This window comes from Macrobrachium rosenbergii, chromosome 15, assembly GCF_040412425.1.
Source record: "Macrobrachium rosenbergii isolate ZJJX-2024 chromosome 15, ASM4041242v1, whole genome shotgun sequence".
Taxonomy (NCBI): domain Eukaryota; kingdom Metazoa; phylum Arthropoda; class Malacostraca; order Decapoda; family Palaemonidae; genus Macrobrachium; species Macrobrachium rosenbergii.
Genome location: NC_089755.1, coordinates 52,616,735 through 52,644,602, shown reverse-complemented (window position 1 = coordinate 52,644,602; position 27,868 = coordinate 52,616,735). Strand labels below are relative to the sequence as shown.

Here is a 27,868-nt window from a genome sequence, read left to right as displayed (position 1 = left end):
ACCATGAACACATGACACTCCCAAGCCCCAAAACTTGGAAGGGGCGTGGTGGAGCCATCGCAGGGACGCGTTCTTGTGTATATAAGAAGGCGTGACGCCTTCGTCAGTACACTCGGTGCCTTGGCTCATCTTTCCTCTCCACTACCTTTGTGTTTCCGAGAATCAAGGGCTGATTTCACGTGAGTTGCTTTTTTTTCTAACCCATTTTAAAGTCGTCTTTTATTATGCTTGCTTGTCCTGACAGGTAATGCAGATATATATGTATGTACAGGCAAACAAATATGACATGCACACAATAAATTGTATATATATTTATAATATATATTATATATATATATATATATATATATATATATATATATATATATTATATATATATATATATATATATATATAGGCTATATATATTAAATAACCTTTTAAAACTAACCTGTCTAGCAAAAACCCTAACTATCTTGTCTATTTCAACTAACTGCTTTCTAATTAAACATAACAGAAAATCGTAATGAATTACGGTGTAACTGATCTTGTCCTTACTAGTGTCACTGCATAAATATTTGAAAACCTTCTTGTATATAAAAACTTTCTAATTAAACGCAAAGGAAACGTTGGGACCTATGAATTTCAGGATTAAATTCCCAGGTGACAAAAACTTCCTATGAAATATTTGTTAAGAGAGGTAATGAATACATGAATGTAATAAAAGGAATGAAAGGGGTTGCCTGAACACAGCCTTGTTGATAACCAAACCACTATATATATAGTAGTGGTGATACTACTGATACTACTATGATTTTGATTAACATGGGACGATTTTCACCGACTTAATTTAAAAATCAATGACACAAGAGATTCTCTATTTGGGGATGATAAAATCGCATTTCAGTTTATTAAAAATATGATAATGAACTGATTTTATTTAAAAATCAAGTAAAACGAAAAATAGGGTTTAAAAACATTCAATTTGAATACATCATTTTTGGGAGTTTTGCCCTCTTTTTTATTGATAAAAATAAATATGAATAAAAATGAAGTGCCGTAAATAAAATCAGAGTTTATGAGTTTGGGAATCTACCTGTAAGTACCCATGAAACTGAATTTTTTTTTTTTATTAGCTACGAATTCGGCTCGAAATTTTGAAATATTATAATTTATGCCCCATCAAGTATTTCGTTTCATGCTCCATGATTTGTTTGCTTATAATCTTTAATAAACATATATTTGTAAAAATATTTTCACCAGTGCCCCTTGCTAATAAATCGAAACAAAACATAAAATAAAACTTTGTGATACAAGTGTGTTTATGAAGTAAAGGAATGACAGAGGAAAAAATAAGCTATCGTATAGCTGTATGAGTTATAAAAGAAAAAAAAAACAGATAAAAACAATAGGCCAATTACGATTACAATATTTCTGATATGCAAAACCGAAATTCGAAATTCTGACCGACAAAGTAACACTGGGCCAAGACAGTATTCCCCCCCAAAAAAATATATATAATATATATGTATATATATATATATATAATTAAATTACGAAAACAGCAAATAACAAAAACTACAAGCACAGTCATCGCAGTGTTAATACTTTTCTTTACTTTTCTTGCAACCCAGATGCTGTATCCTCAGGTAATATATTTAACTGTTCATTAACTCACGGTTCTTGTATTTGTTTAACGATATTCCTTCTTAATTTCCAGCTTGTCCCAAATAAATATATGCACATTTATATTGGCAGGTTCATGTTCCCAAGTTAGTTCCAGTAAAGAACAGAATACAACAAAGTGAACAGAAGTAGATATTTATTAGATTTGTACATGATTGGGGCATACTCAATTTACGTTCTTATGACCGGTTCTGGGCGTTTTCCTTATGCACGACGACTTTCTTTTTGAAATTTCTCTCCATGGCTCCTCTTAAAAATCCCTTTCCAGAACTCTCTTTAAACGGTTACTTATAAGAGACAACAACATTCAATCTTCTTATCTGACAGCATGAAGCTCTCCGTCCTCTTGTCGGGCGCCATCTTGGCCTCCTGCTGCGCCTTCGTCAGCTCTCTGATCATCCCTATAGTGACGGGCACGGCTGGGGCGACGAGTACCCTCGGACTTACGGTGTCCTCCGCCTCCATAGCCGCTGGACTGGCAGGAGCAGCTGCCACGGCAGGAATCGTCGGGCTTGGACTGGTAGCTCTGCGTGTGGCTGCTCAACGGTGTAAGTATACAGACGTACACACATACATGAACTCACATACGCACACACGTGTATGTACTGTGTATATGTATATATATATATATATATATATATATATATATATATATATATATATATATATATATATATATATATATATACTGTATATATAAACAAACGTGAGAACACGTCTCACAGAAATAAGTTTCTGACTCACATCGGGACCGATCCCCGGGTCTTGCAAGTGAGAGTCCAGGCCGTAAGCAATTCCTGGCTGGGACTCTCACTTGAAAGACCCGGGGTTCGGTCCCGATGGGAGTCAGAAAGTTTATATTATATATATATATATACACACACACACACACACACACATATATATATATATATATATATATATATATATATATATATATATATATATATATATATATATATATATATATATATATATATATATATATATATATACATAAGGTATAAAGAGCAACTGAATACAATTATTTAAAATCAAAGTACGATACAAAAAATAATGATATTACATTTTTAAGTTTTCACATGATACAATTCTCACGTTATCTTATTTATATATTTACTTATTTATCTATCTTTTTAGCCTCACACAAACTGCGCACACGCAGAGACATCGACGAAGACACGTAAGTACAATTCCGGTTCTTTTACCTCACGCGTATAGGCCGACGGGATGGCTACTTGGGGAGTGAAGGAGCGCGGTCTGACCCCCGATGAAGCTGCACGTTGGCGGTATATTTAGTTGTCCTAAGCTTATATTATATATTTCAGTTGTCCTAATATATATATATATATATATATATATATATATATATATATATATATATATATATATATATATATATATATAACAAGTTTATTCTACACATGAACATACATATGATGAGTACAGACCAGTATCTTTCGACTGAGTTCTGTATATGGGCGCCAAACAAAGTCATATGGTAAGTGCATCCTGAATTGCACAAATATCAGCTCGACATTTGTCTTAACCCTGTTTTGCAAAAGCGATGGGATTTTCTTCTTCATCCTAAAGAAACACACAGATTGAAAAGAAATCAATTATTATTATTATTATTATTATTATTATTATTATTATATATATATATATATATATATATATATATATATATATATATATATATATATATATATATATATATATATATAAAGAACAATAATCAGTAGCCAACTAAGTGTTCTTCGATGGGTCACTGTTCATTTCATAAAAAAAAATAACATTTTAGTCACATATTCTATCTTGCCTGTTATATCTTGGAGTGTACTTCTTATTAAGCATGAACAAAATTGAAAGCTTAATCTCTTTACTGAATTTAAACGAATCCTTACCATTTGTAAATGGGAAACCGTCCGATTTAGAGTAAAATGCAAATAGAATGTCTACTTTTTTAAAATTTAAATTCGCAAACGAACCTAAGATTATGATAAAAAAATAACTAACAAATGTGTGGATGCTTGAAGATGAAAATAATCATCTTTAGTTTGTTATTTTTTTTTATCTTTATGCAAGGTATAAATCAGTATCAGAGCGAGTTCGTGGTTTGCACAGTTCCACTGCAGTAAGTACTGTGAAAGCCTGTCTGGCCACGAGCTGTTTTCTTGATAAAAAAAGAAAAACAAACAAAATCTCGCTACTTGCATAGGAAGTAACACATCCTTTACATGCACGAGCGCCCTGATGAGATTTGAAAGCTTGCAATCCACCTGACGCATGCGCAGAACGAAATGCACAAACTGGCAACCAAATGAAGGTGTTTGCAAAGGTGCGTTTATCTACAAATATCACTTGACTTTTGAACATCATTTTCCACACCAGTAATCATTCTTGGTGTTTTCAACGTTTAATCCCTCCAATAACTATCACAGCAAATGTTTAATATCTTCATTTCATCTCACACAGCATTCAAGAAATGTTCGAAATCGTGGCTCAGGTTGACGTCAACGCCTGCGGTCTGAAACTTGTTTGTGACTTGTACCAGAAGCCGAAGTCTGATCTCTCCGAGAAGGAATCCGCCATTCTGCATCTGATCGGGTGAGTGAGATAAACTATGTTTTTTCTTTTCCGATGAATTCTGATCGTACATTAACCCAACTGAAGAGTATCCTGTCTATTTTGTCCGTCTACTTATAAAAAAAATCACTAAAGGTAGCACATATCACCATAATAAAATGGATGCCAAGAGTTCTTCATTCTTCGAGGTAAATGAAATAGTCGCTTTTCTTTAATATAAAGACGCCATTTACTTTCAAAGTTGCTGGAAATGTTTACTCTAAGTTTTGCAGATGCTACAGACAGGAATGGAATGGAATGCAATGCAATGTAGAATTTAGGCCAAAGGTCAAGCGCCGGGACCTACGAGGTCATTCAGCGTTAAAACGGAAACTGGGCGTAGAAAGGTTTGAAAGATGTAACGAGTGAAACCTTGCAGCTGCACCTTGAAACAAAATATGTTAAGAGATGTTGGATAGCAAGATGGAAGAAGGAGAATATGAACGGAGGTACAGTAAAATGAATGAAAGGGGTTGCAGCTAGGGACCGAAGGAACGCTGCAATGAACCTAAAGTTATGCCTACGGTGCACCGCGTGAGGTGCACTGACTGCGCTACCCCCCAATACGAGGGATACTGCAGAGAAGTTCGCTTGCTGACTTAAACCCTTTCGGATAAACAACGCTCTTCATGTATAATTTTTCATAAAAAATTAATCTAAAGTTTTGTTAATTATCTGTTCGTGAGAATTAAATTCGGTAAACGGTTTTTATAACTTCCCCATAGAAAAGCCATTCCTAAGACAGCATATTGAATAAATAAAACAGATTAATTCTGGAGTTTCTGCTCTTGGAATTTTGATGTAACCAGGAATAGTTTTTGACGTGATTACATCATCGATATCCAACGTAACTAATATGGAGAGACAGATATCAGATAAATCTTGCTTTGAATTAAATTTAGATTTTCTACTGAAATCATGCTAATAAGTACTAATTATTGAACTGTCTAAACGTCAAACCCCCCTTAAAATAGCCTTTCTAGACAATATCCCAGATAAATTTTTATAAAACCCAATCATTTCATCGCCTGAATACTAAAACCCTCTTCCTTTTCCTATGTTCAGGTAAAATCACATGCCAGACTTCGTAAGAAAAAATTATATTACTGCCTACTAAATCCCTTTCATTTTCTCACGCTCAGAGAAAATCCCAAGCCAGTAGCCCCGGAGAAGGTGAAAGACCCACGAGCCCGCTACCAGTCAGCCGCCATCTTGGGTCTGCGAGGAGAGAAATGCTCCGTCCTGTACGCGTCTTGTCCTCTGACAGAAGACAAGGTTCACGCTTACCTCGACACTCTCGAGGTCCAGGGGAACAAGAACTTCAAGGAAATATTGGAAAATCATAAGATAAGCGCATAAATATCTTATGAGAGAGACAGAGGGGGTCGTTGGCTATAAATCTTATAAATCTTGAATACAAGAAGATTCCCAGATGCACAAAACTGATATTCAAGAAAAACTGGTATTCAAGATGAGCCACGTGGCCTGTCCTCCAACTGATGCTGTAGGGAGACTCATCACAGAAATCTATTTTCCGGATTTTACTTCCGTTTTGCTACAAGACTTCGTTGTCACTTTCCTAGCAACAAGAATTAGTATTTTTGAAACTCTACATGCTCTTTTATGTTCTGGAGAAACGGCACCACTGTTCGACTACATCTCGTTATGATTCTAATAAACTGTTACTTTCTTTAACTTTTGTTTTTGTTGATATTGTTTGTTACCTAAAAATGATCATGGTCGTCCTTTTCTTTGGTCCCGGGCCTGGGTGTTGGAATAAATTCTGCAAATTCTCCAGTCACTAATATCAAAAATGAAGAAAGCAATCATCCCAACAGACTTAATATTCCTTTGGCGTCACCCCTTTGTATGGTATATTGTATGATATATATATATATATATATATATATATATATATATATATATATATATATATATATGCTATATCTATATATTTATGCTAGGTTAATTTACTGTATATGTGTGTGTGTGTGCGTGCGTGATAATATTTTGTGATAATATTCCTGCACTTTCACACCTATTGCTTGTCATGTAGCAAAATGCGAAGGACTACTAACATTAAAAAAATATGTAAAAGGCCATGAAAAATTAGGAAGACATTTAAAGGCTAAAAATAGAAAAGCTTGCGTAAAGTTGGGAAGACATTTGAAAGCTATCAAATAAAATTTAGACCTTATAGTAACCACATGACAGAAAGGAAGCGTTCAACAGTTAAAAAGAGAGAGAGAGAGAGAGAGAGAGAGAGAGAGAGAGAGAGAGAGAGAGAGAGAGAATTACCTGATGACTGGTTACACCCCTCCAGATATGGAGGATTACACCGGAAAGAGAGAGAGAGAGAGAGAGAGAGAGAGAAACTTTACCATATCAATGTAGTTTTCACAAGAATCAACTGAACATCGATAAATTTGAGATGACTAAACAAAATAACGCAACAAGAACTTATAAGAGGAAGACAAATATTATCAAATATGAGAAGACATTACGCAGTGAAACCAAGGGGTAAAAAATATGAAAAAAGGTAAATAAGGAAAATGATATTTTTACGACTGACCGATGTTAAAAGTGGAACTGACGATTCAGATCTATTAACACTTGGAAATTATCACCTGTCTGGCTATCCACCACGTAAATGATTCGACACATTACATGCACGTGGGAAAGTTCATTAGGAGATAATTGCATTATGTGACATATAGCCTAATGCTTACAATGAACGTCATTGTACCACGTCACTCATCAGTTTAATAACTCTTACTAAGTAATATATTACGATATTTCAAGAGTTTCTTCTCTCCGTCTATCGAAACCTATTAAAAAGACATTATTCTAAATACTAATACAATCTCCCATTTTTACTCATCAAAAGACCATTCAAACCTTAATGCTCACTTAGCTATGAAGGGAGTTCATTAGATTGATTGATGGCTGCTAAAACTGGCGTTACAAACATCTATGCTACCGGCGTAGGGGGTTGATTAGAAGCCCTCCAAAAAGGAAGATGGATGATAACAGCGGATGACTGAAAATAACCCACGGATTGCAAAGTCCACTGATTCTTTTCCCTTTGCCGTCAAGCTTTTAGAATACCTTCCCTACATCTGTTCTTCCTGTCTCGTATAACCTTCCGTTCTTTGACAGGGAAGTCTGTCGCAGTTTAACTCAACATTCTTCCCATCCTCCAACACCTCTTTATTGTTTTTACGCAAGGGCATTTGGTTGTTCCGTCCCTTTGGCCTTTGCATGAAAAAAAAGATTGTTGGTCCAACAGGGAGCACATACATGAATAAGTTCATCAATTCACCTACAGCATTTGCCATTCGAAACCTTTCAAAACCCTACGCAAGGCGTAGTATGGAGTCTAGCAACGTCAGCTCCAAATATCTTCATGAAAAACAGGGGCCACTTTTTTAAGGGGGCGGGTTGGGGGGAAAGCGAACAGGCGAAAGAAAATTCTATAACTGACGTAACCTAAGCACACACAAATGCGTATCAGTTGATCTTTACAAAGGAAAAAAAAATTCAAAATAACTTCATGAAAAACAGGGCCCACTTTTTTAAAGGGGGTCGGGGAAGTGGACGGGAGAAAAAAAATTCTATAACTGAGGTAAGCTAAGCACACAAAAAAGTATCAGTTGATCTTTACATTGAAAAATAAAAAGAAAAAAATCGTCATGCTTCCTAAGTCACGCTTCCTACTGATGAGAAATTATAGCAGTCTGTCGGAGATTTTAGAACCGCCTAAAGGCGAGAGGCCAGGGAGGTAGGGAGGTATGCTGCTACGTAGAGTATGAGGGGTGGGGGGAGGGACGGGGTCGAATGTTATACGCCGCACAGGCCGTTTGAGCGTTATTGGGCAATAATTTAAGCGTGGCCGCTGTGTGGCACAGCGCGGCGGACCGTCGTTTAAAATGCAGCTTATGGTTTATGGTTTTCTTACCTTTTCTGTCTTTCTATTTTTCTCTTTTCCTCTGCGTTTGTGTACATTATGTCTTTTTCAAGTCTTTACCTCTGTCGCTGCTGATTACTAAATCATTATTTTTCATCGTTATTTTGCTACCTATCTCATCTGTTCTTCCGATCTTTACTTTTCTTGTTCTGTCTTTTATGCGACTTTTCCTGTCTAATTCAATCTTTTCTCTTTCTCGTTTATTCTCAGTTTTGTTTACCGTGTTTTGTTCCGAACTTTTCCTCTCTTCCCCCGATCAATTTTCTTCCAAGCTCTGTCTCTGTCAAGAGGCGTCTTGCCTTTATCGACGAGAGGATCTGCGTCACTGCGAACCGTGAAGTTTGACACTCACTCCTCTCCTCGATATTCATCTTTATCGCCGCGACTTCTTATCTTCGGCTTATCGGCTAACAAGGCACCAGACGGTACATAAACTGGGTACATGAGGCAGAGCAAAGCACTTCGACTGTGGTTCAGTTGGCCTTATGCCATCCCTGTTTCGGCAGAACGGTCAACAAATTGACTGACTGATTGGAATTCCTTCTGGCGTAGCGGCTGCAAGGTTACTGCTGCTGAGATGCATTAGAAGTCAAAGCCGGGTATTCTGGGGGAAATTCGAAAATAATCCATTCAGGGACCCATTCGTTTCCAATTCGAACTCTAGAATTGAAATGAGTCAAGTTTTCAAAGTCGAATTAAAAAAATATACAATAAGTGTGAAGAAGTAATAATAATAATAATAATAATAATTAGCTTCCTATTAGTGCTTGAAACTGATGATCTTTTTATGCACTTCAACTTCACTGGGGGAGAAATAAGCCTGTCACCTGGGGAAGGGAAGTACAGCAGAAAAGAGAAGGGTGGGGAAGACCCAACTGTTCTTTAACTGGCCAGTAGAGGCCATCAAAACCCCAGAAAGATTAAGTTAATGTCAGACAGTTGGTTTAGAACAAGATCTCTATATCAGACGTCATAAATATCTGGATGCGTAACTGGAATTTTATGAAGTAAGGTTCAACGTTTTGGCTTTGCCTAGAAATGCATATTAGTTATATCCTCTTACCCACCGTTGGGAAGATTTTTTTTTTTTGGGGGGGAGGGGTGTTTACCAAATCCAATATTCTATAAATTTCTCTCATACCTTTCTTGTCATGAAACACCTAATTTCCTCTTACTTTCTCAGGCATCTGTTATTGCTTTGACACGTTATGAGTTGATACTAGTTGCGTATGCAGCTGTTAGACACTGATCAGCTGACGGAAAAAGCAACCCAGTATTTGTCTGAAGTTGTCAGATGCCACCATTTTTCCAAAATTGGTAATTTTCCTTATTGCATATAATTATCCTTAACCGAATGATGTACGTTTGTCGATTATATAAACAGCAAGGTAAAGGTACGTACTTCGTGGAAACTACACAGAAAATTTAGCTGCTGGGCTAAGCAAGATGACGCAATATTTCGCACTGAAAATCATTACACACACACACACACACACACACACACGCTCACACTTGATAATTAGCTTTAGTTCGGTTACACAAGAAGCGAAGCGAAACTTCATACCACGCTTCAGAGATTAAATTGACGGTTGAAATCTTTGATGAAATTACACAGAAATGAGTAAAGGGAAATTCTCGACAAAGGTTCTCACATACGCCAATTTACCGGTACGTATTAGTGGTCGTCGAGTGTTTCGGCAAATCAGGGATTACCGAATCATTTCGAGAAATGCTGACGCAGAAATGACAGATCACGTACGCTCGGGTAATGAGTAATAATGAAAAGGAGAGAGAGAGAGAGAGAGAGAGAGAGAGAGAGAGAGAGAGAGAGAGAGAGAGAAGGAAAATTATTCTTATAATTTTATTGTTTATGTAATTTCTTTTATCTATTCTATTTAATTTTTTTTTCAGGTTTTGGCAATTCGTCGTTCATGGCTGCCAAAGATTCGGTTACTTGTTCTGGAAGCGATTTTCATTAACTGAACCTGCACTTACAACCTCATTTAAAGGGTTAGTATCTAATACAAGAAAAAGGAGTAAGTCATAAGAAGCTCAATTACATATGTACACACGCGCACCGAAAACAGCCACTATATATGTATGTATGTATGGCAGAGGTGGGTTGATATCGATTCTAGATACAAATACCCGAGTTCGACGGGGATTTGTAGGTGGGAGTCGGTATCTACTTATACCTCACTTGTTGGCCGTGTGGTTAAAATCGCGTCACTGTAGTCCTGAGTTCTTGTCTTCCGTGGTTCGAGCCCACGAGACGACGAACTTATTACCAACTAAAAAGTCCCCTTCGGGTAACATATATGAAAAAAATATATTATATTAAAGGAGTTTGTAGAGCATGAATTGATATTAAAGGACGTTTGTAGCTTATATGCATATAATATATATATATATATATATATATATATATATATATATATATATATATATATATATATATATATATATATATATATATATATTACTTTGTTTCCACCTATGTCAAATTTCTTTTCCCACGATTGAAATTCATTCAACCAACATTTTTCATAACAGCTTCAACCTCTTTTGTTTTAATGGCACTCAACACCCATAATGACATTAAACAGACTCCTGAAGACAGCTATCTACTTACTGTCTACGACCTTCATTTTACCCTTGTTCACATTTAGCCACTTGCTCCTCACTCTTCCGTCACCAAAACTTTACATCTTCATCAGCTATTTTAAATCGTAAAAACTATTTCCTAATGGTGCCATGTCAAATCATCACCTTTCATATTGCCTTTCTATTGATTTAATCTTAATCTTTTTCCAGGTTCACGTATGTTTCATAAGAACATGATCCACAACTTTCTTTTGATTTAATCTTAATCTTTTTCCAGGTTCACGTATGTTTCATAAGAACATGATCCACAACTCTCTCTTCACCGTCCAAACTCCTACAATTCTCCCCTATCAATTTTACTGTCTTCGCATATTTTCTCATTCAAAATCCTATCATACGCCTCAGTAAGAATTCCCATAAGAGTTTTATTAAACGCTGCACGAATCTTTCCATTAAAGCTTACGTACAGTATAGTGACGAAACTAGCAAAAGTCATTAAAGACTGAAAAGTCGCCAATTTCAGTGCGTCACTCTAAATCATGCGATAACGAAATATAGCGTGAATTATCTGAATGACATAACTCGCGAAACTGAGTATACGATTCATTCGATGAAGAACAGACACGGAAGTCATCCTCGGCGAGTCATTTTAATTAAGTCAGTCCAAGAAGCCTTAAAATTTAGCGTATGTCATTCTATGTGAAACAGTCAAGAAATGTTAAGTGAGGCAATTCCGCCCTAAAATGGAAAACTGCAGTATCTGCACAATTTTCGAAATTGAGATATGCCACCTATTGGGCTCGTGAAACACTAATACACGAGTTGCTGAAGTTTCAGAATGATTCTTCAATGCTTTCCACGAGTATTTAGGGGGGTCCCATTTGCAGCATCTGCAAAATCAGTAGTAAGGCAAGGCAGTAGATACCATTTTTCTGTTTTGTATTTTTGCAGATGCGGCCGTCTTCCATTTTAGGGCAGTGTTCTGCGCGCTCTTTTGCATAGGGCGTTATGAAATACGTGACCGCAATCTTGCCGGCAAAATTACGAAGAGAAAATAGAAGCATAACTCGATAATAAGCGAGATCATAAACAAACTCCTATTGCCTTCTCTGACAAACTCCTATCCATGCCTACAGTGTATATCTATGAGGCACAAGCATACACAACGGTTGATTTAAATAATATAATTCAATAACTCCAGGATCCCCGTAGTGGGGTAGCGCCGTGCGGTGCACTGTAGCCATTACTAAAGGTTCTTTGCAGCGTGCCTTCGGCCCCAAGCTGCAACCCCTTTCGTGCCTTTTACTGTACCCCCTTTCATATTCTCTTTCTTCCATCTTAAGTTCCACCCTCTCATAACAACTGATTCATATGGCAACTGCGAGGTTTTCCTCCTGTTACACCTTTCAGACCTTTTACTGCCAATTTCTGTTTCAGCGCTGATGACCTCATAGGTCCCAGTGCTTGGCCTTTGGCCTAAATTCTATAGTCAAGTCAATTCAACAACTTCAGGAGAACAAAATTTGGCACTCTCAGATAACTTTCCAACGATTATATATATAAAAAAAACGATGTCAAGATGTGACATCAATTAAGTTCGAGAAAAGAAACTGACAATTCTGAAATATTTCACTTTTTTTTTTTTTTTAGAAAGATACACATCTACCATGGTTGATTTTATCTACATCGTTAAAACCGAGAAAATTAACGAGAGTGTTTACACCAATATTTTCAGTACCTAATTTCGGCATATTTGGGACTATGTGGCTTATTCCTACAATGTACTCACTTTGGAACGTAGTAGCTCTTCTTGGTAGATCTGAAATAGGGAATAAAGAAAATGTATATTAGAATTATTCGTACTATACGAGGAGTGACTACTTAAAATATTTGAGAAATTACAGCGTATAGTGAATTAAATCCACATACGCAGTGCACATTCATACACACACACACACACACACAAATATATATATATATATATATATATATATATATATATATATATATATATATATATATATATATATATATATATATATATATATATATATGAGTATATGCTAACGAGTTTCTAATCCCATGGATGTTCCAGAGGCTCATGCGCCCACTAATTTTGGAATCTCTTTGTGCGTTACTCATCATAAGTACTGACAAAACCCACACACACACACAGAGAGAGAGAGAGAGAGAGAGAGAGAGAGAGAGAGAGAGAGAGAGAGAGAACAATTAACTTCCGCACTACAGTATGTTCATTGCTCAAAATCCAGTTTCCTTTTGTGTTCTCTTAATTTGCTACGACTTCAGGGTCTGCTAAAACTTCGAAACCACTTCGAAACAACTTCAGAACGTCCGTCGTGTCTCAGAGAACAAATCAAAAGCGGCAATGAAAGAAAAGGAAAGTCCCCAGAGGCATCAGAAAGGAAACAATAGAAAGTGGATTTCCTTCGCAAACACAACCACCTCGGGTTTCTTGTGTTGCTTCCTGCTGGTGCAGGTGTGTTTAAAACGACTATGAGGACTATAGATTCAAGGTGTGTGTGTGTGTGTGTGTGTGTGTTAGAGAGAGAGAGAGAGAGAGAGAGAGGCGTTGAAATTCAGTACTCAATACAGTACTTGAAAATTTGGTAAGAACTCAATACAGTACTTGAAAATTTGGTAAGAACTCAATACAGTACTTGAAAATTTGGTAAGAAAATGTTCAAATGAACGAGAGAGAGAGAGAGAGAGAAATTAGGTCATATAATTAGCTTTGTTGAAGACAGTGACGATGAAAATGGAAATTGCATATGAAATGAGAGAGAGAGAGAGAGAGAGAGAGAGAGAGAGAGAGAGAGATTTTGCTTAAGATGAATTCTCTACCTAGTAGCTGAATTTGATTTTGATGTATTTCTGCAGCTTGCACTTGAATTTTGCTTTATGTCTTACAGAAAAACACACTGAAATTTTTCTCGGTTTCTCGGGAACACTCCTTCTCATTTCTCCAGCAATTGAAGAGAGTAAAGATAATCCGCCTTGTCAATCTTCTTTACACTCCAGTGACCTCCCGCAAACATACTCTGTTATTCCATTAAATCTTGGACATAAACGGCCGGCGCAGCCGCCAAGACACAGCGACTGAGCCTGTCTCGAAAACCGGTTACGCTGCAGTGACAGCAACGGTAAAAACATAAAAAAAAATAAAGGTTTTTGCATTTTAAAATTCAGGCGGGGTCTTAGAGGAACATTACCTTGCAGCTTTTGCAATATTGCAGGCAAATTTCGCAACACGTGGACGATATCAGCGGCAAAACGGAAATTGATCATGTTTTTTGGCTTCAGATCTAACGTGTCGCATAACGAACCCACCACCCACTTTTGGAAGGTACATTAAGTCAATGTGGGCTTCGTGGTACAGTTCCCAGCTCACGTTTGCTAAGTCCTCGGATCGCTTCCGGCCCACAGCCCACCCAGCTGTCAATGAGTAGCAAGTGTCTTCTGGGGTCAAGAAAAAGTGGTTAGCAAGGGTGAATTATTCACCTCCAGAGGGAAAACCTGTATGGTTTTTGTTACATATACATACAGTATATCCTACGATATACGAATATATATATATATATATATATATATATATATATATATATATATATATATATAATTATACATATATATCAGGATATATATATATATATATATATATATATATATATATATATATATATATATATATATATATATATATATATATAATACAATATCCTCCACGATATCAAATACTGAGCGATGTGCAAGCTATGCTGATTACTGTAACACATGACGTCACGGTCCACCGAATCTTATCTTTAAAGAAATGCTATAAAACACAGTTTCGTTATGCTCAATATGGAATTTTATTCATTGGACAACATGGCCTCATATCTTTCGGTTTTGATTACTATGGAGAGAGAGAGAGAGAGAGAGAGAGAGAGAGAGAGAGAGAGAGAGAGAGAGCCTGGATGAATACAGAATATTTCTTACGCAAAAGCCAGAGTCACGCTTTTTAAAGATGCAAAAACATTTCAAAAACCTTTGAGAAAAACGTTATGGTTAATCAAAAAGGTATCCTCCAATTATGCTAAAGATTTTTCTCTCTCAATATTTGCAACTTTCACGCTGAGAGATGCCATATTTTGCCATTTTTATTAATTCACTTTTTGGAATCCAATTTTTTGCCTTAAAAGATCACTTCAAGGTAAAACGAGAAACGAAAGGACAGTCATATTTATCTTATATAAAATATTCGTAATGGTATTATGCTGTCAGGTAATGAACGGCTCTCATAGGAATGTAATGTATGTTTCTAGATTTCATTTATAACGTTTAAATTCTGGTGAAATATCTTTTTAAAGGCATTATAATTTTTTTGGTATGGGGACGGGGGGTTGGGGGGGGAAGGGGTGGTGTTCCCATAATCGTTACTACCATGGACTGATTGTTTATGGTGACATTTACGTGAAAAATATTGAATTGCTATGGACTAGTTTTAAGCTACGGAGATCTGCATGAGGTATTATACCTTCTTTTGGATATAATATCGTTTAATATTATACTCCTTAGACAGATCATTTAATTTTACTAAGCGATCATAGGATAAAATTTCCTTCACTAGATCACAGCCTCTGAGAGCAGCTGTTTCAACTCTGGAAATCCGTTTAAAGGCGATTTTTTTTTTTAAATCAGACACGAAGAGATACGGAAAATTAGCAGCAGTTTGAGTAATGCTCCCGTGATGCCTATAATTAACGCCGCTGGCGGCGGGACCTTTCCTGGTATGGCGCCACTGTAACGTAAATCAGTCAGCTGACTAATCCCCAATCACAATAAATCAAAATGAAACACCGATAAAATAAATCACCTCTGAAATTTATTAAAATTAATTCCGTCTCTTTAATTGTCGACGTAATCAGTTAAAACAAAAGTACTGGGCGCAAACCGGTCCTGAGACTCTGAGAACGTCAAACGTATCATAGATTCAATATGAAATGTCATTATTAATTTCACACTACCCTTTACTTTTAGATGGGAACTTCGAGCGGGATTAAAATAATAATAATAATAATAATAATAATAATAATAATAATAATAATAATAATAATAATAATAATAATACGATCGCTGAAGGTTTAAAATGAAAGTTGCCGTGCGTAATTGAAAAGCTATCCGGATTAAAATTACAGAGCAAATTTTTTTTTAAGTCTCCATACCCTTTTCTTCTCGTCAGAAACAGAAACCACATTTCCAGCACATTGCCTTTCATCAAGCCTCTTTTCTTATAAAAAAAAAAGGGGGCATCGCAACGTCATTGAAAATACTGATAATTCGGGTACTAATTAACCCTTAATTACCTCTCGTTTTCTCTTGTTGCCTGCCTCGCCCCTATCGTCTCTGGTTTTCTCTGGTCCCCGGGAATCATTTCGAAACACCACAGAGGAACTGTCATTCCAGCATCAGCTGGTGTCGGCTTTTTTTCTGTCTCTTTGGATAATTCCGAAACCAGACAGCGGGAAACGAATCTCCATGGATTCAGTCTAGTTTGGGTTGGTTCAGATTATACCGGCTTTATGCCAGCAAAGTGTGGCTAAGTGCTAAAGGATACAGAAAGTCTGGTATGCACCTCTGGACTCTAACCACCAACGGAGCTGGATGCACTTTGTTTCAGGGGATGCGTTCGAGAAACGATAAATCTATAATACTAACATCATGAATAAATGCAAAATTAAACATAACCTGTCTATTTTTAAGTGCCTGTCTATCTCGCTCGTGACACTTTCCTTATCCGGGATGTTGTTACGAGGTACAAGTCAAGATGAATATTTTCTTGGATACTGAAATATAGTTCTAGACTTAGTCAATGGCAGTTGACATTTGACAGTGGTACTGAAACGGTTTGTAGATAATCTATGGCCTTCTCAAAGAGATATAAACAAAGCGAGAGAGAGAGAGAGAGAGAGAGAGAGAGAGAGAGAGAGAGAGAGAGAGAGAGAGAGAGAGAGAGAGAAAATTTCTTGCTGGGACTACTACCAAAACCAACTGTGCCAACCGTGTCAACACCCACATTATTTTCCGCCACTGCCTAACTTTGAAACACTAAAGGTTTTCTTAACAAAACGTTCTTGCGAAACATAACGACATAAACAGAAGCAAAAAATAAAGAAACTGCACCGACAGATGTTGAAGTATAATTCATATATGACGCCACTGACATTTCTATAGTCGATGATTTCTGCCCCCCGCCCCTTTTTTTTGCCTTATAAAAAAAAAGCAGTTCACATATTTTTTGCACCTTCATGGAATAAAAAAAGGGTTCAAAAATCAACCTCGGATCAGTGACTCCGCAAATGTTATTTGGTTCGCAACCCCCTCATCGAAAAAGAAGCAGGGATCGTTCCGTCCGAATTTATCAGCTCCGGTACTTTCGGCTGCCGAGAGTACAAGTCAAGCATTGATAATAACGGGACGCAAATGGCGCGCGCGGGAGACTCACTCCGGTCCACCCCCACCAACGCCCTTCGCAAGCCTTCCTCGATTGAACTCTATTTTAAGGTTTTGAGCAGCTGCCGTTCGTGGGTTCTTCCTTTCTTTTTCCTTCTTTTCTTTTACGGTCGTCCAAAATATTGGACAGCAGTTTTGAGACAAAAAAATGGGGAATCATAAAGGTTACTTCTTTGTGACTTAAGGCAGCCGCTCTATGACAAGAGAAAGTCCGTAAATAAACTTTTGTTTTCATTTTACATGACGAGCTTTTAAAACAAAGTTAAAAAAACATCCGCAGGTGCATCTCCTAAGACGCATAATGAGCTGGTTCTTTTTTTCCATTTCTTCATGAAATACATAGTACTACTTTTTAAGCGCAAAATTAGACTTCGAAGAGGAAGGACAAATGGGCTTTCGCTAATACAATACAAAGTTAGCCTGGAAATGAGCTTTCCCCATACGTGAAAGGGATACAGGATATAACCTATAGAAAGCGCCGAAATTACTTTCATGGATAAACATCGGTCTACAGGAAGGGAGAGCCATAGCTTCCCGCCCAACCCTTGACCCGCCTGGGAGTCACAGACGCACATTGGAACATACGTAAGCGCTTTTTTTTTTTTTCCCCTTTCCTCTTCCCCTCACACCCCCTTATTTCTTAAAAAACAAGACGAATTTGTTATATGCGTTAGAAGCTTCAATTATGGCAAAGTATATTTCTGTAAAATTGCGGTCAGAGGCCTCTGTCGGAAGTGAGTCAATGAAAGATGGCGATTACGTCCTTATCGGCTTATCTGTCGCAGCTTGTTGGGCAAACGGGTCTCCCCACCCACAAACACACACACATTCTCTCTCTCTCTCTCTCCGTTATATATATAACGCAAAGATCCGTTCTCCCTCTGGGCACAGTCTGGAAGTACCCTTTCCCTCAGCCATACCTCGGAAGTGGCCCTCTGCGCCTGAGTTCGACCACGAGGACGTTTGGAGTTTTAACAAGCTTTAAACAGCTGCACATTCAGCCTTCTGGAGCGCACTTGGCAGGTCTCTTGGAGTTGAAAGGTGTTTATTGTTTAAATCTAGCTTCAAGTGCTTTCAAGGGACAAGTCGGAAATCTGAAGAAGCAGATCGTGGTTTTTTGAGAGCTGTTTAGTCTGTATCTACAGTTATCGTATCTACAGAGGTTAGTTTGATTCCATTTTGGTAAAATTTCTGTTTCCATATTCTATGAACAAGATCTGAACTCATGTTCTACTCCTTAAAGATACGAGTTCCTGGCATCGCGATTATCTCAATTTAGTCCCTATTTACCCGATTCACTTCTTACTCCATTCCGTTGAGTGCTTAGCTTCTCATTCCTACCTTTCTGTATGCCACGTTTATCTTTAAGTTTCAGTACATGCTTCCTGCAAAGTTTCCTTGAATCTGATTCAAAGACTTATTACAGTGCCTATGAAAAGTGACAAAAGATCAGTATCGAACTGTAATGCATACACTGAAACCACAAACAACACGCGCACACAAACACAGACACACACACACACACACACACATATATATATATATATATATATATATATGTGTGTGTGTGTGTGTGTGTGTGTGTGTGTGTGTGTGTGTGTGTGCTTTTTCACCAGATGACTTTTTTCTTTTGGAAGGAGTGGCGCAAGAAGGGCGGCAGTTAATATAATAATAATAATAATAATAATAATAATAATAATAATAATAAATAATAATAATAATAGCTATTACATCCTTCTGGACTCAGATACCTAAACCAGTACAAGGTATAAAAATATTTATTAGGCTATGACACCTACAAAGCATAATCTGAATGCAATAATGCATTAAAAATAAAGAAGAAATGAGAAAAATGTGATTTATCATTGGAAGAAAAATGAACGGAGTATAAATGGTAACTCCAAGGTCGGTGAGCCTGTAATGTTTAGTAAAAAAAAATTGAATACTAAGTGTAGTAACAAATTGCATGAACTTTACTCTGAACAACACTTTTGCTAAAGAACAAGAGAAAGAGAGAGAGAGAGAGATGGACATTATAGTTCTGCACAAAGCAGCTCCTAGTGTGTGTGTGTGAAGACAATGGTAATGATGATGTTGATGACAATGTTATAATCATGAAAATGATAGAGATATGGTAATAATCATAATTAAATTATAAAACGGTTTTAGCAGTGGTTATGATGACTGAAACGGATGAATCCGGCGCAGAGGGTAACAATGACGATGGTAATGGTAGTCAGAGCGATGATGAAGACGACTATGATGATATGAACGGTGAGGAAAATCGCCGTTTATAAGATTTTGACAAAAATAATGACAATAAAGGAGGCAACAGCAATGATAATGATAATGCCAATGATGATTAAGACACAGGAAGTGATAATGACTGTGATGATAATGATAGTGACAACGGTGATAATGATGATGATGTGAACACAGGATAACAATAAAATTAAAAGATGATAAAATGAAATATGGCGATAACGTCAATAAAATGGTGATGGAAATGACAGCGATGATGATAATCTTGATGATAATGACACTGAAAAATAATGATAATCATGATGGCGATGGGAATGACGGTGATGCTGAGTAACAGGGAAATGACACAGTTCATTTCTCCTGAGGTTATTTGCAGGTTAGCAGTTACATATAGGCCTATCTGATTTACGTTGCAGTTAAGGTGTATATTTATTTACTTATTTATTTATTCATAATAATAATAATAATAATAATAATAATAATAATAATAATAATAATAATAATAATAGACAGGATAAGCAGACTCTGTAGTAACTTGCGTTATAAGAAAGCAAACTGACTCACTTTACAGTGACTTGCTTTTTTTTAACAACTAAGGCAAAATAAACGAAGTCAGACGAAAATAAAAATGATTGAAGCGACAGTTATATCACAAATAATAATCATCATCACTCGTGCATATATAATTCCTGTCGGTTACGGCAACAGATGGGGTTAAATTGCTATCCACAAGTGACAGTGAGTTATAGCCTGTGCAATCTTTGTGGGGATGGCTTCACAGTCTTCTATCTATCTGTACCCACAAGGCAATTTTGCTAGTTTTGGAACAATAACTGGTATCATAGCGGGCTGACATATGATTCCAAACGCATACACAGTCAAAATTCTATGCCTGTATAACATACACGCGCACAAACAATTATATGTGTTTGTGATATTAAACTATTTCTCAACTACTTTGATCTTAACTGTTGGAATAATGAATTTGTTCGTTTTCTTTATTTCCACTATTATTTTCCGAATTATGGCTTGTCGAATTACGAAGGCCTTTAGTCTCCTGCAAGGACAAAGGTCAGTTTCAAACAGATATGAAGGCCATCGATAAAAAAAAAGGTAAATAAAACGGAAAATATGGTTTGACCTGACTTCCAGTAACATGTTAACTCACCTAGATTACTGAGGTGGTGGAACAATTACCGAGCCGTTTCGGGTGTTTGACTGGTCTTTTTGCTATGCAGAGTTGCAGACTTCTTGGTTGTCCTGTCTGTGCGTGAACCCCAATATCCTCAACAATTTCCACGCTATGGTACTTGGCCCAGTGCGTTACCAATACATGTGCAACCAACTGTAGGTCTTCATGGGTCTATAGAAGCAAATGGTAGTCTTCACAATGTTAAATTGTACACCAGTCGGTGCCGGCTGTCCGCGGTGGGCTAGACTATGGCAATTGACGTTTTTCTATGTTATTTTACTTGCTTTACAAGAATTTAAAGTAATATTTTGTCGGCCGGTTGTAACTAAACTGTGATTGACCTTTGAAGACTACACGACTTGAATTACCTAACGCAGGGTAGGTCTAAGCCAGCATTCCGCGGCAAGCCCCCCCCCTCCATAGCTAATACGGCAAAAATTGTAACCAGTAAACACCCCTAAAAATACCAACATAACGTACCCTAGAGGAGTTTACTGGTTACAATTTTGCCGATTACTATGGAGGGGCGGGGCGGGCTTGCCGCGGAATGCCGGCTTAGACCTACCCTGCGTTAGGTAATTCAAGTCGTGTAGTCTTCAAAGGTCAATCACAGTTTAGTTACAACCGGGCGACAAAATATTACTTAAAATTTTTGTAAAGCAAGTAAAATAACATAGAAAAACGTCAATTGCCGCAGTCTAGCTCACCGCGGACAGCCGGCTTAGAATTACCCATTAACTTTTAATGAAAAAGTACTTGGTTGTAGGCCCCAATTTATTCATTTTTGTTTTTGTTTAGAAAACCACGGAAAATTATACATGGTATAAATACGGTTATCATTGGACTGTTCAGTCACTTGGCCTTCCGTTCACCAACACTATATATAAATTATATTGCAAACGAGATAACTGTAAAGTATACATATAATCGAACACTTCGTTGCATGTGTCACGAATACCAACACTAAGGAGGATCCTGTTTTTCACCAAAGGAGGATTTGTATCCCATTTCACGCGCTAAACGTTTAAAAACCACAAAGCCGCTTGTTTTCAACTTGGTACAGTTACCAAAACGGAGGCATAATTCAAACTGAGGGTAAGACGCCGATTGCCCCGGGCTATATAACCGAAATGCTGCGATTGGTTATTACGACGTTTTAAAGATGTCGAGTGATTAGGATGGAAACTTTCAATTTCAGCCGCTCTGGCCGTGGTAGGAAAAAAGTCTTCAGAAAATCCACTTAAAAGAAGCATACCTGACTATGGAAAGAGATGAGAAGGTTGTTAACGTTTTTCTTTTGTTTTAAAGTAATGAGAATTCGGTTTACAACCCATTCAGCTAACCGATTATAGGCCTAGCGTTGAGTTTTACTCATACTTCACTTGCAGAGTTACATAAACCTTTTCATCGATTAATCTGCTTCCCCGCATTCGTATCCATGTGATTTTCTTATATATCTGCAAATAGAGATACATGCTGCTCCAGTTTATCTTAACGTTTGCATATTGTTGTAGATGTTATTATCGGTAAGCTTGCTTTGTGCTTGAGCCATCCAGAGAGGAGAAGGGTTTATATGTTCTTCACTTAACTAAGCCCTTATTTCCTTGTCTAAACTCTTAGTTTCATCTTTTTAAGAAGCCCAAGATGCAGAAATCGAATCTAAGACTGCCGTTGTGGAATATCCATTAATATTTAAGATTTGCTCATCAATTTTTCTGACAAGAAGTCAGCATTCATTGTAAATGTTCAATTGTTTAGTTCTAAAATGATTGATGTTGCTGATTTAATACCTGCTTTTGCTATTGCTGCTACTCTATTCCTTTTAGTGACGCCACTCCAAATACAATGAACTATTAATGTAGAGTCTACAGGTCATATCCACGTAACATATAATTTTAGCATCCGAAAGTAAGGAGATCAATATTGAAAATATTATTAAATCACTATTACCAATGCTGACATCATGACTACTCTGTTTGGATGATATTATTATTATTATTATTATTATTATTATTATTATTATTATTATTATTATTCATGCTTTTCTCGCTTAGAGTTGATGAATGATTATCCTGACGCTAGGATATACTAAAAGATAACCTAAAACTGAACCATAGGCCTACATTATCAATAGTCAAATTTTACTTTGGATATGGTCTCCTTGAAAATATAATGACTCAGTGTGGTTTACTTTGATAATAAAAACAGTGTTCCTGTTCAAATATGCTGTGTCCAGCGAAATTCTTATATATGTGCCCGACCAAATCATTGTGGATTTTCTTTCAGATGCGGTTCCATCACTACAGCGCGATGGCGCTTATGCTGTCCTTGATGCTTCTGGAACCTCCGGCAGCCGAGACAACTTTCATGGATCCTGCGACATCCGCCCTCGGGGCATTGGCTGCCCTAAGCGGGGCTGGTTTGATAGGCGCTCTGGCAGTAGGTAAGGATTCTGTACTGAAGGATTTTGATGTTCATATCATAACTCCATTCTATATAAGACTCTTCTTAGGAAATGATCGGATTAGTACTAACTCGGTAAAGATGACTGCAGGATTCAATGCATAATGTCATTCTGGGCTGTATAACTATGAATAACGTAAGTCGAAGCAACATTGATAATAATAATAATAATAATAATAATAATAATAATAATAATAATAATAATAATAATAATAATAGTATTTCTTTTGGATGAATAGGATTCATGCTCTGAATAATGATGCACATTCCACTTTCATGTTGTCACTGTTCAGAAATATTCCTAAATGAAAGATATATAACAGTGAATATTATGACTCAGTCAATTTTGGAAAGCCAGTACAAGTGAAAATTACATCAAATAAAAGGTTAATATTTGTCGTCCTTTTCCAGGCCTTGTGGCGTTGAAGAAGAAACTCCTCTACGAGTACGAGGATGAACCAGTTTATTACGTTACTAGTTATGGCTACGACCACGGCTACGGGGGAGGATACGGCGGTGGATACAGTGGCGGTTATGGAGGAGGACATGGCGGAGGATACGGCGGAGGACATGGAGGAGGACATGGTGGAGGACACGGAGGAGGGCATGGAGGAGGACACGGCGGTGGATCTGGAGGATACGATGGCGGACATGGCGGAGGACATGGTGGAGGACACGGAGGAGGACACGGGGGAGGACATGGTGGTGGATTTGGTGGAGGACACGGCGGCGGACACGGAGGAGGACATGGTGGAGGGCACGGCGGAGGAATATATCTCAGACGAAAGCGAGCTGTCGAGGTACCTGTAAAAGTTTATCGTCTTACGGTTCATATCTGACATTTCGCTGCGATCATTTTTATGGGAAGTATTTCTGTATTAAGAATTGATTGATATTTTACATGGCTATGGCCTTAGGCTTACGTCTGACACCTCCTGATTGCACAAAATATGGCAGGATTTTTCCGTGTCGCAAAAAATCCCGCGAATTTCTTTCGTTATCCCGTTTTCTTCTTCTCGCAGATGATGATGGGAAACGAGACGCCGGACTTGGAATTCCTCGTCTCGGACGACCACCTCCAGTGTACTCGCCGGTTGATTTGCGAACTAGGGGCCCGATCTCCGCAGCTTCTGAAGGAGGACGAGCGCGATATCCTGGCTCTGATTAAGTAAGCATATTCTACTTTTGTTGTTATGAATTAACCCTTTATTGAGAATGTGTAATATTCTGCCTTTACGAAAACAAATGAGAAATATTTAGCCAGGTTTGTTCTTGGGCGGTAAGTAATCCTATTTTCCAATGAGATTCTCAGTATTATGATATTAATTAATATTGTCTCTTTCACATTATTTTATGTATATATATGTTATATCTATTTATACACATATATATATATATATATATATATATATATATATATATATATATATATATATATACATACATATATATATAATATTTATATGCATATACATATAAATATAAATATGTATATATATTAAATATATGTATATATACATATGTATACTGCATATATACAGTAGATACATATATATACACTTGGGATTTTTCAGGTCTCAAGACGAATTCCACAAGAAGAGACCAGCTATCCAGAGACTGGTCAAGGCTACTACAGCTGGCGTCAGCGGAACCACCTGTTCACGCGTATACCCTAAATGCCCCTTTACGGCCGAGGAGATAATGGGGTATATTCGTAAATTCACAGAGATGTAATTCTTACTTTTAAAATGTCCATAGAACACTTTTTTGTTGTTGTTGATTTTTATTGTTTGGAAATGAACTCTGATGTTGATGTTTGAAAAAGGTGGGCATGGTTTGGGAGGACCATCCTAAAGTGGCTTTTCTTTGTTAGATGAATAATTAAACAGACAGATCAGTACATAAGTATCTCTCTCTCTCTCTCTCTCTTTATATATATATATATATATATATATATATATATATATATATATATATATATATATATATGAATATATTTATATTAAAATACAAATGATATGAAATCTAGATTTATATAAATGAATGATTTATTATATATATAAATATATATATATATATATATATAGATTTATATATATATATATATATATATGTGTTTTTATATATATATGTATACAGTATATATTATATATGATATATATATATATATATATATATATATATATATATATATATATATATATATATATATATATGTTTTGACATCAATATAAATCTAGAAATCATATCATTTATATTTTAATATAAACTTCATTCAGGAGAAACTAGATCATTTTAGTTCAAGATTTCTACAGTCACTGCCATCAGGGGAATATATAAACCCGCGTTTGAACGTTTGTCTTGATTTTTTCCCCACGTAAGTTTGGAAAACACTTTACCTCTTTGTACATTAAATAAATATATTTCTCTAGCATTGTATTTTCATTGTACTTTCGTATGTCATTATCAAGTGAAAGAAAATTTATTGATTAACTTCATCACTTAGGTGAAAGGTTCGATATTTTTACCCGTTCTTGGTTTTTCTGGATAAGGATTTAAAAACTTTGTTTCCAAGAAAAAAGGAAGAATGTGTTGGTATCAAGTTGCTAAAAAGGACTTCGCTTACATAGCTTAAACATCTCCAGAAACATAAAGACAAAAACACCTACTGTGCTGGATTGTGATATATATATATATATATATATATATATATATATATATATATATATATATATATATATATATATATATATAAAATATACGGTGTATATACATAAAACACACGTTTATATATATTACTGTCCTACTTCAAAACCGTTCTCCGTTTAATAGAGCGAATAAACGCTTACCCCTCTTTTAGCTTTTTTTTTCTTTCTTGCTGTTTCTTAATTCCAGTGAAAGGTGGCCCAGATCACTTTCTGTTTCACTATCATATTTACCCACTCTACATACAGAGTGGAAAAACACCGCCTAGTGTTCACTGTACAGTGAATAATTCCTTTTCTCATCTTAAAGTGATAAAATTATACCCCGAATTTTCCACTTCCACTTAATACAGCTCTAAATACGCTTTTAGATACGCAAAGAAATGTGTAATTTCTTTTATATTTCTAAGATTTTGAATCATTTGTCCAAAAGACGCTGGCGAGTTGCTATGGCAACGAGTACACCCGCATTTGCTCCGGTCAACTTTGAAGTCATTGTTTACAGTCATTGTTTCCTTTTGAAAGGAAAGTTGTATGGAATCAAAACAAATCAGGGCAACAGATGGAAGAATGATGTTTGCGTTTCCTTCTCTCGGAATTCTTATCTGTTTCTTCTTTATTTTCTGGTATTCGTACTTTTGGAAAGTAATTGTTAGTCTTCGGACGAAAATCGTGGGTTTATTTTAAAGGCCAAATAAATAAACAAATAAATAAACAAATAAATAAATAAATAAATAAATAAATAAATAAACAAATAAAAAAATAAATAAATAAATAAATAAATAGAAAATGCAAAATTCAGATAAACTTAACGCTGACAGTCAGTGACAATTATTTGCATACAGTCATCGTTTTATTTTCTAGTTTATGTGTATTCGGTAAACAAGAAAGGAACTCATTTAGACACCAATCACCATACCTGGGTGAAAAAATAATTTACCAAGTCTCTATTATGAAAACGAAACAGAAACTAGAGGCGGCAGATTTGTATTGTTAATGTAACCACTTCTTTTATAATGAATAGGTATGCGAGAAACAAATAAAATTAATAAATAAAAGAGGAAAATAAGGAAAAAAATAGGAAGCAAAAAAATAAAAAAAACAATGTTAAAGGTTTGTGAAAAAGTAAAAAAAAACATGGAAAACAAACTTTACAATATAGAAACACAGAAATTAAAAAAAAAGAGATAAAATCGAGTCAATATGGAACGAAAACATGTAAAACTAATAAACAATATGTCAAAGAATATAAACGTAAGAGGAACAGAAAATGCAATCGAAAAAAAACTAATAAATAAAACATACAGCATAACAAAGAAGACAAAACTACGATAAAAGGACATGCAATTCAAAGTAAGAAAGGAAAAAAGAAAAGAATACATGGGATGTATAAAAAAAATAGACGAAAACTTAAGAAACAAATTTCGGCATTCGATGACCGCGAGTCGGCCAACCTTATCCCCAGCCAAGCACGAGTCAAGTAGGTCGGATTGCGTCCTTATGCCTCTTCGTAACAGGTGATTGACGAGATGCTGGTGACGATAACGGCGGCCGATGTGTCGTATCGCGCGTGACTTACGCTTAATAAAAGGAAAGGAGGAGAGAAAGGTTGATAAATGGTGAAGAGAGAGAAGTAAAAAGAAAGGAAAATGACTGGCAAAATCATTATGAATAGAACAGGAAAATAGAAGTGTATGAAGAGGGAAATATATTATTTATTAAGGATGATAAATAATGATTTATAGATTATAGAATTGTACAGTTAAATGTATGTTGCAAAGCATTAAACCTGTTGGATTGTGGCCTACATAATAATAATAATAATAATAATAATAATAATAATAATAATAATAATAATAATAATAATAATAA

General features: G+C 36.2%; 2 protein-coding genes and 1 long non-coding RNA gene across 5 annotated transcripts in view; 2 read left to right on the top strand and 1 right to left on the bottom strand.

Moving 5' to 3' along the window:
* LOC136846724 (uncharacterized) overlaps window positions 1–21,919 on the bottom strand; it is a 77,214-nt gene extending 55,295 nt beyond the window's left edge. Inside the window, exons 1-3 of one of the 3 annotated variants that reach the window (XR_010855510.1) lie at window positions 21,764–21,919; window positions 20,805–21,074; window positions 12,654–12,683 (exon numbers count right to left, since the gene is read on the bottom strand). This is a non-coding gene — a long non-coding RNA (uncharacterized lncRNA). The remainder of the gene's footprint in view (window positions 1–12,653; window positions 12,684–20,804; window positions 21,075–21,763) is intronic. The other 2 variants (XR_010855511.1, XR_010855512.1) reach the window with 2 other exon arrangements.
* LOC136846418 (uncharacterized) lies at window positions 87–5,982 on the top strand. The gene is made up of 5 exons (XM_067117205.1): window positions 87–179; window positions 1,993–2,213; window positions 2,806–2,848; window positions 4,144–4,275; window positions 5,436–5,982. Exons 2-5 carry the CDS (start codon window positions 1,994–1,996, stop codon window positions 5,650–5,652), a joined length of 612 nt encoding a protein of 203 aa, XP_066973306.1. The 5' UTR covers window positions 87–179; window position 1,993; the 3' UTR covers window positions 5,653–5,982.
* LOC136846723 (uncharacterized) lies at window positions 18,402–25,151 on the top strand. The gene is made up of 5 exons (XM_067117838.1): window positions 18,402–18,536; window positions 23,115–23,271; window positions 23,703–24,091; window positions 24,314–24,459; window positions 24,866–25,151. The coding sequence occupies exons 2-5, from the start codon at window positions 23,115–23,117 to the stop codon at window positions 25,023–25,025; spliced, it is 852 nt and encodes a 283-aa protein (XP_066973939.1). The 5' UTR covers window positions 18,402–18,536; the 3' UTR covers window positions 25,026–25,151.
* Window positions 25,152–27,868: the final 2,717 nt, after the last annotated feature.

What these genes read in the sequence shown, in the direction of transcription:
- LOC136846418 (XM_067117205.1), top strand. Translation starts at nt 1,994, where the DNA reads ATGAAGCTCTCCGTCCTCTTGTCGGGCGCCATCTTGGCCTCCTGCTGC. An exon ending in GCGTGTGGCTGCTCAACGGT is followed by an intron (nt 2,214 to 2,805) that starts GTAAGTATACAG and finishes CTATCTTTTTAG; the next exon opens with CCTCACACAAACTGCGCACA. An exon ending in GCCATTCTGCATCTGATCGG is followed by an intron (nt 4,276 to 5,435) that starts GTGAGTGAGATA and finishes TCTCACGCTCAG; the next exon opens with AGAAAATCCCAAGCCAGTAG.
- LOC136846723 (XM_067117838.1), top strand. Translation starts at nt 23,115, where the DNA reads ATGCGGTTCCATCACTACAGCGCGATGGCGCTTATGCTGTCCTTGATG. An exon ending in GATAGGCGCTCTGGCAGTAG is followed by an intron (nt 23,272 to 23,702) that starts GTAAGGATTCTG and finishes GTCCTTTTCCAG; the next exon opens with GCCTTGTGGCGTTGAAGAAG. An exon ending in GATATCCTGGCTCTGATTAA is followed by an intron (nt 24,460 to 24,865) that starts GTAAGCATATTC and finishes GGGATTTTTCAG; the next exon opens with GTCTCAAGACGAATTCCACA.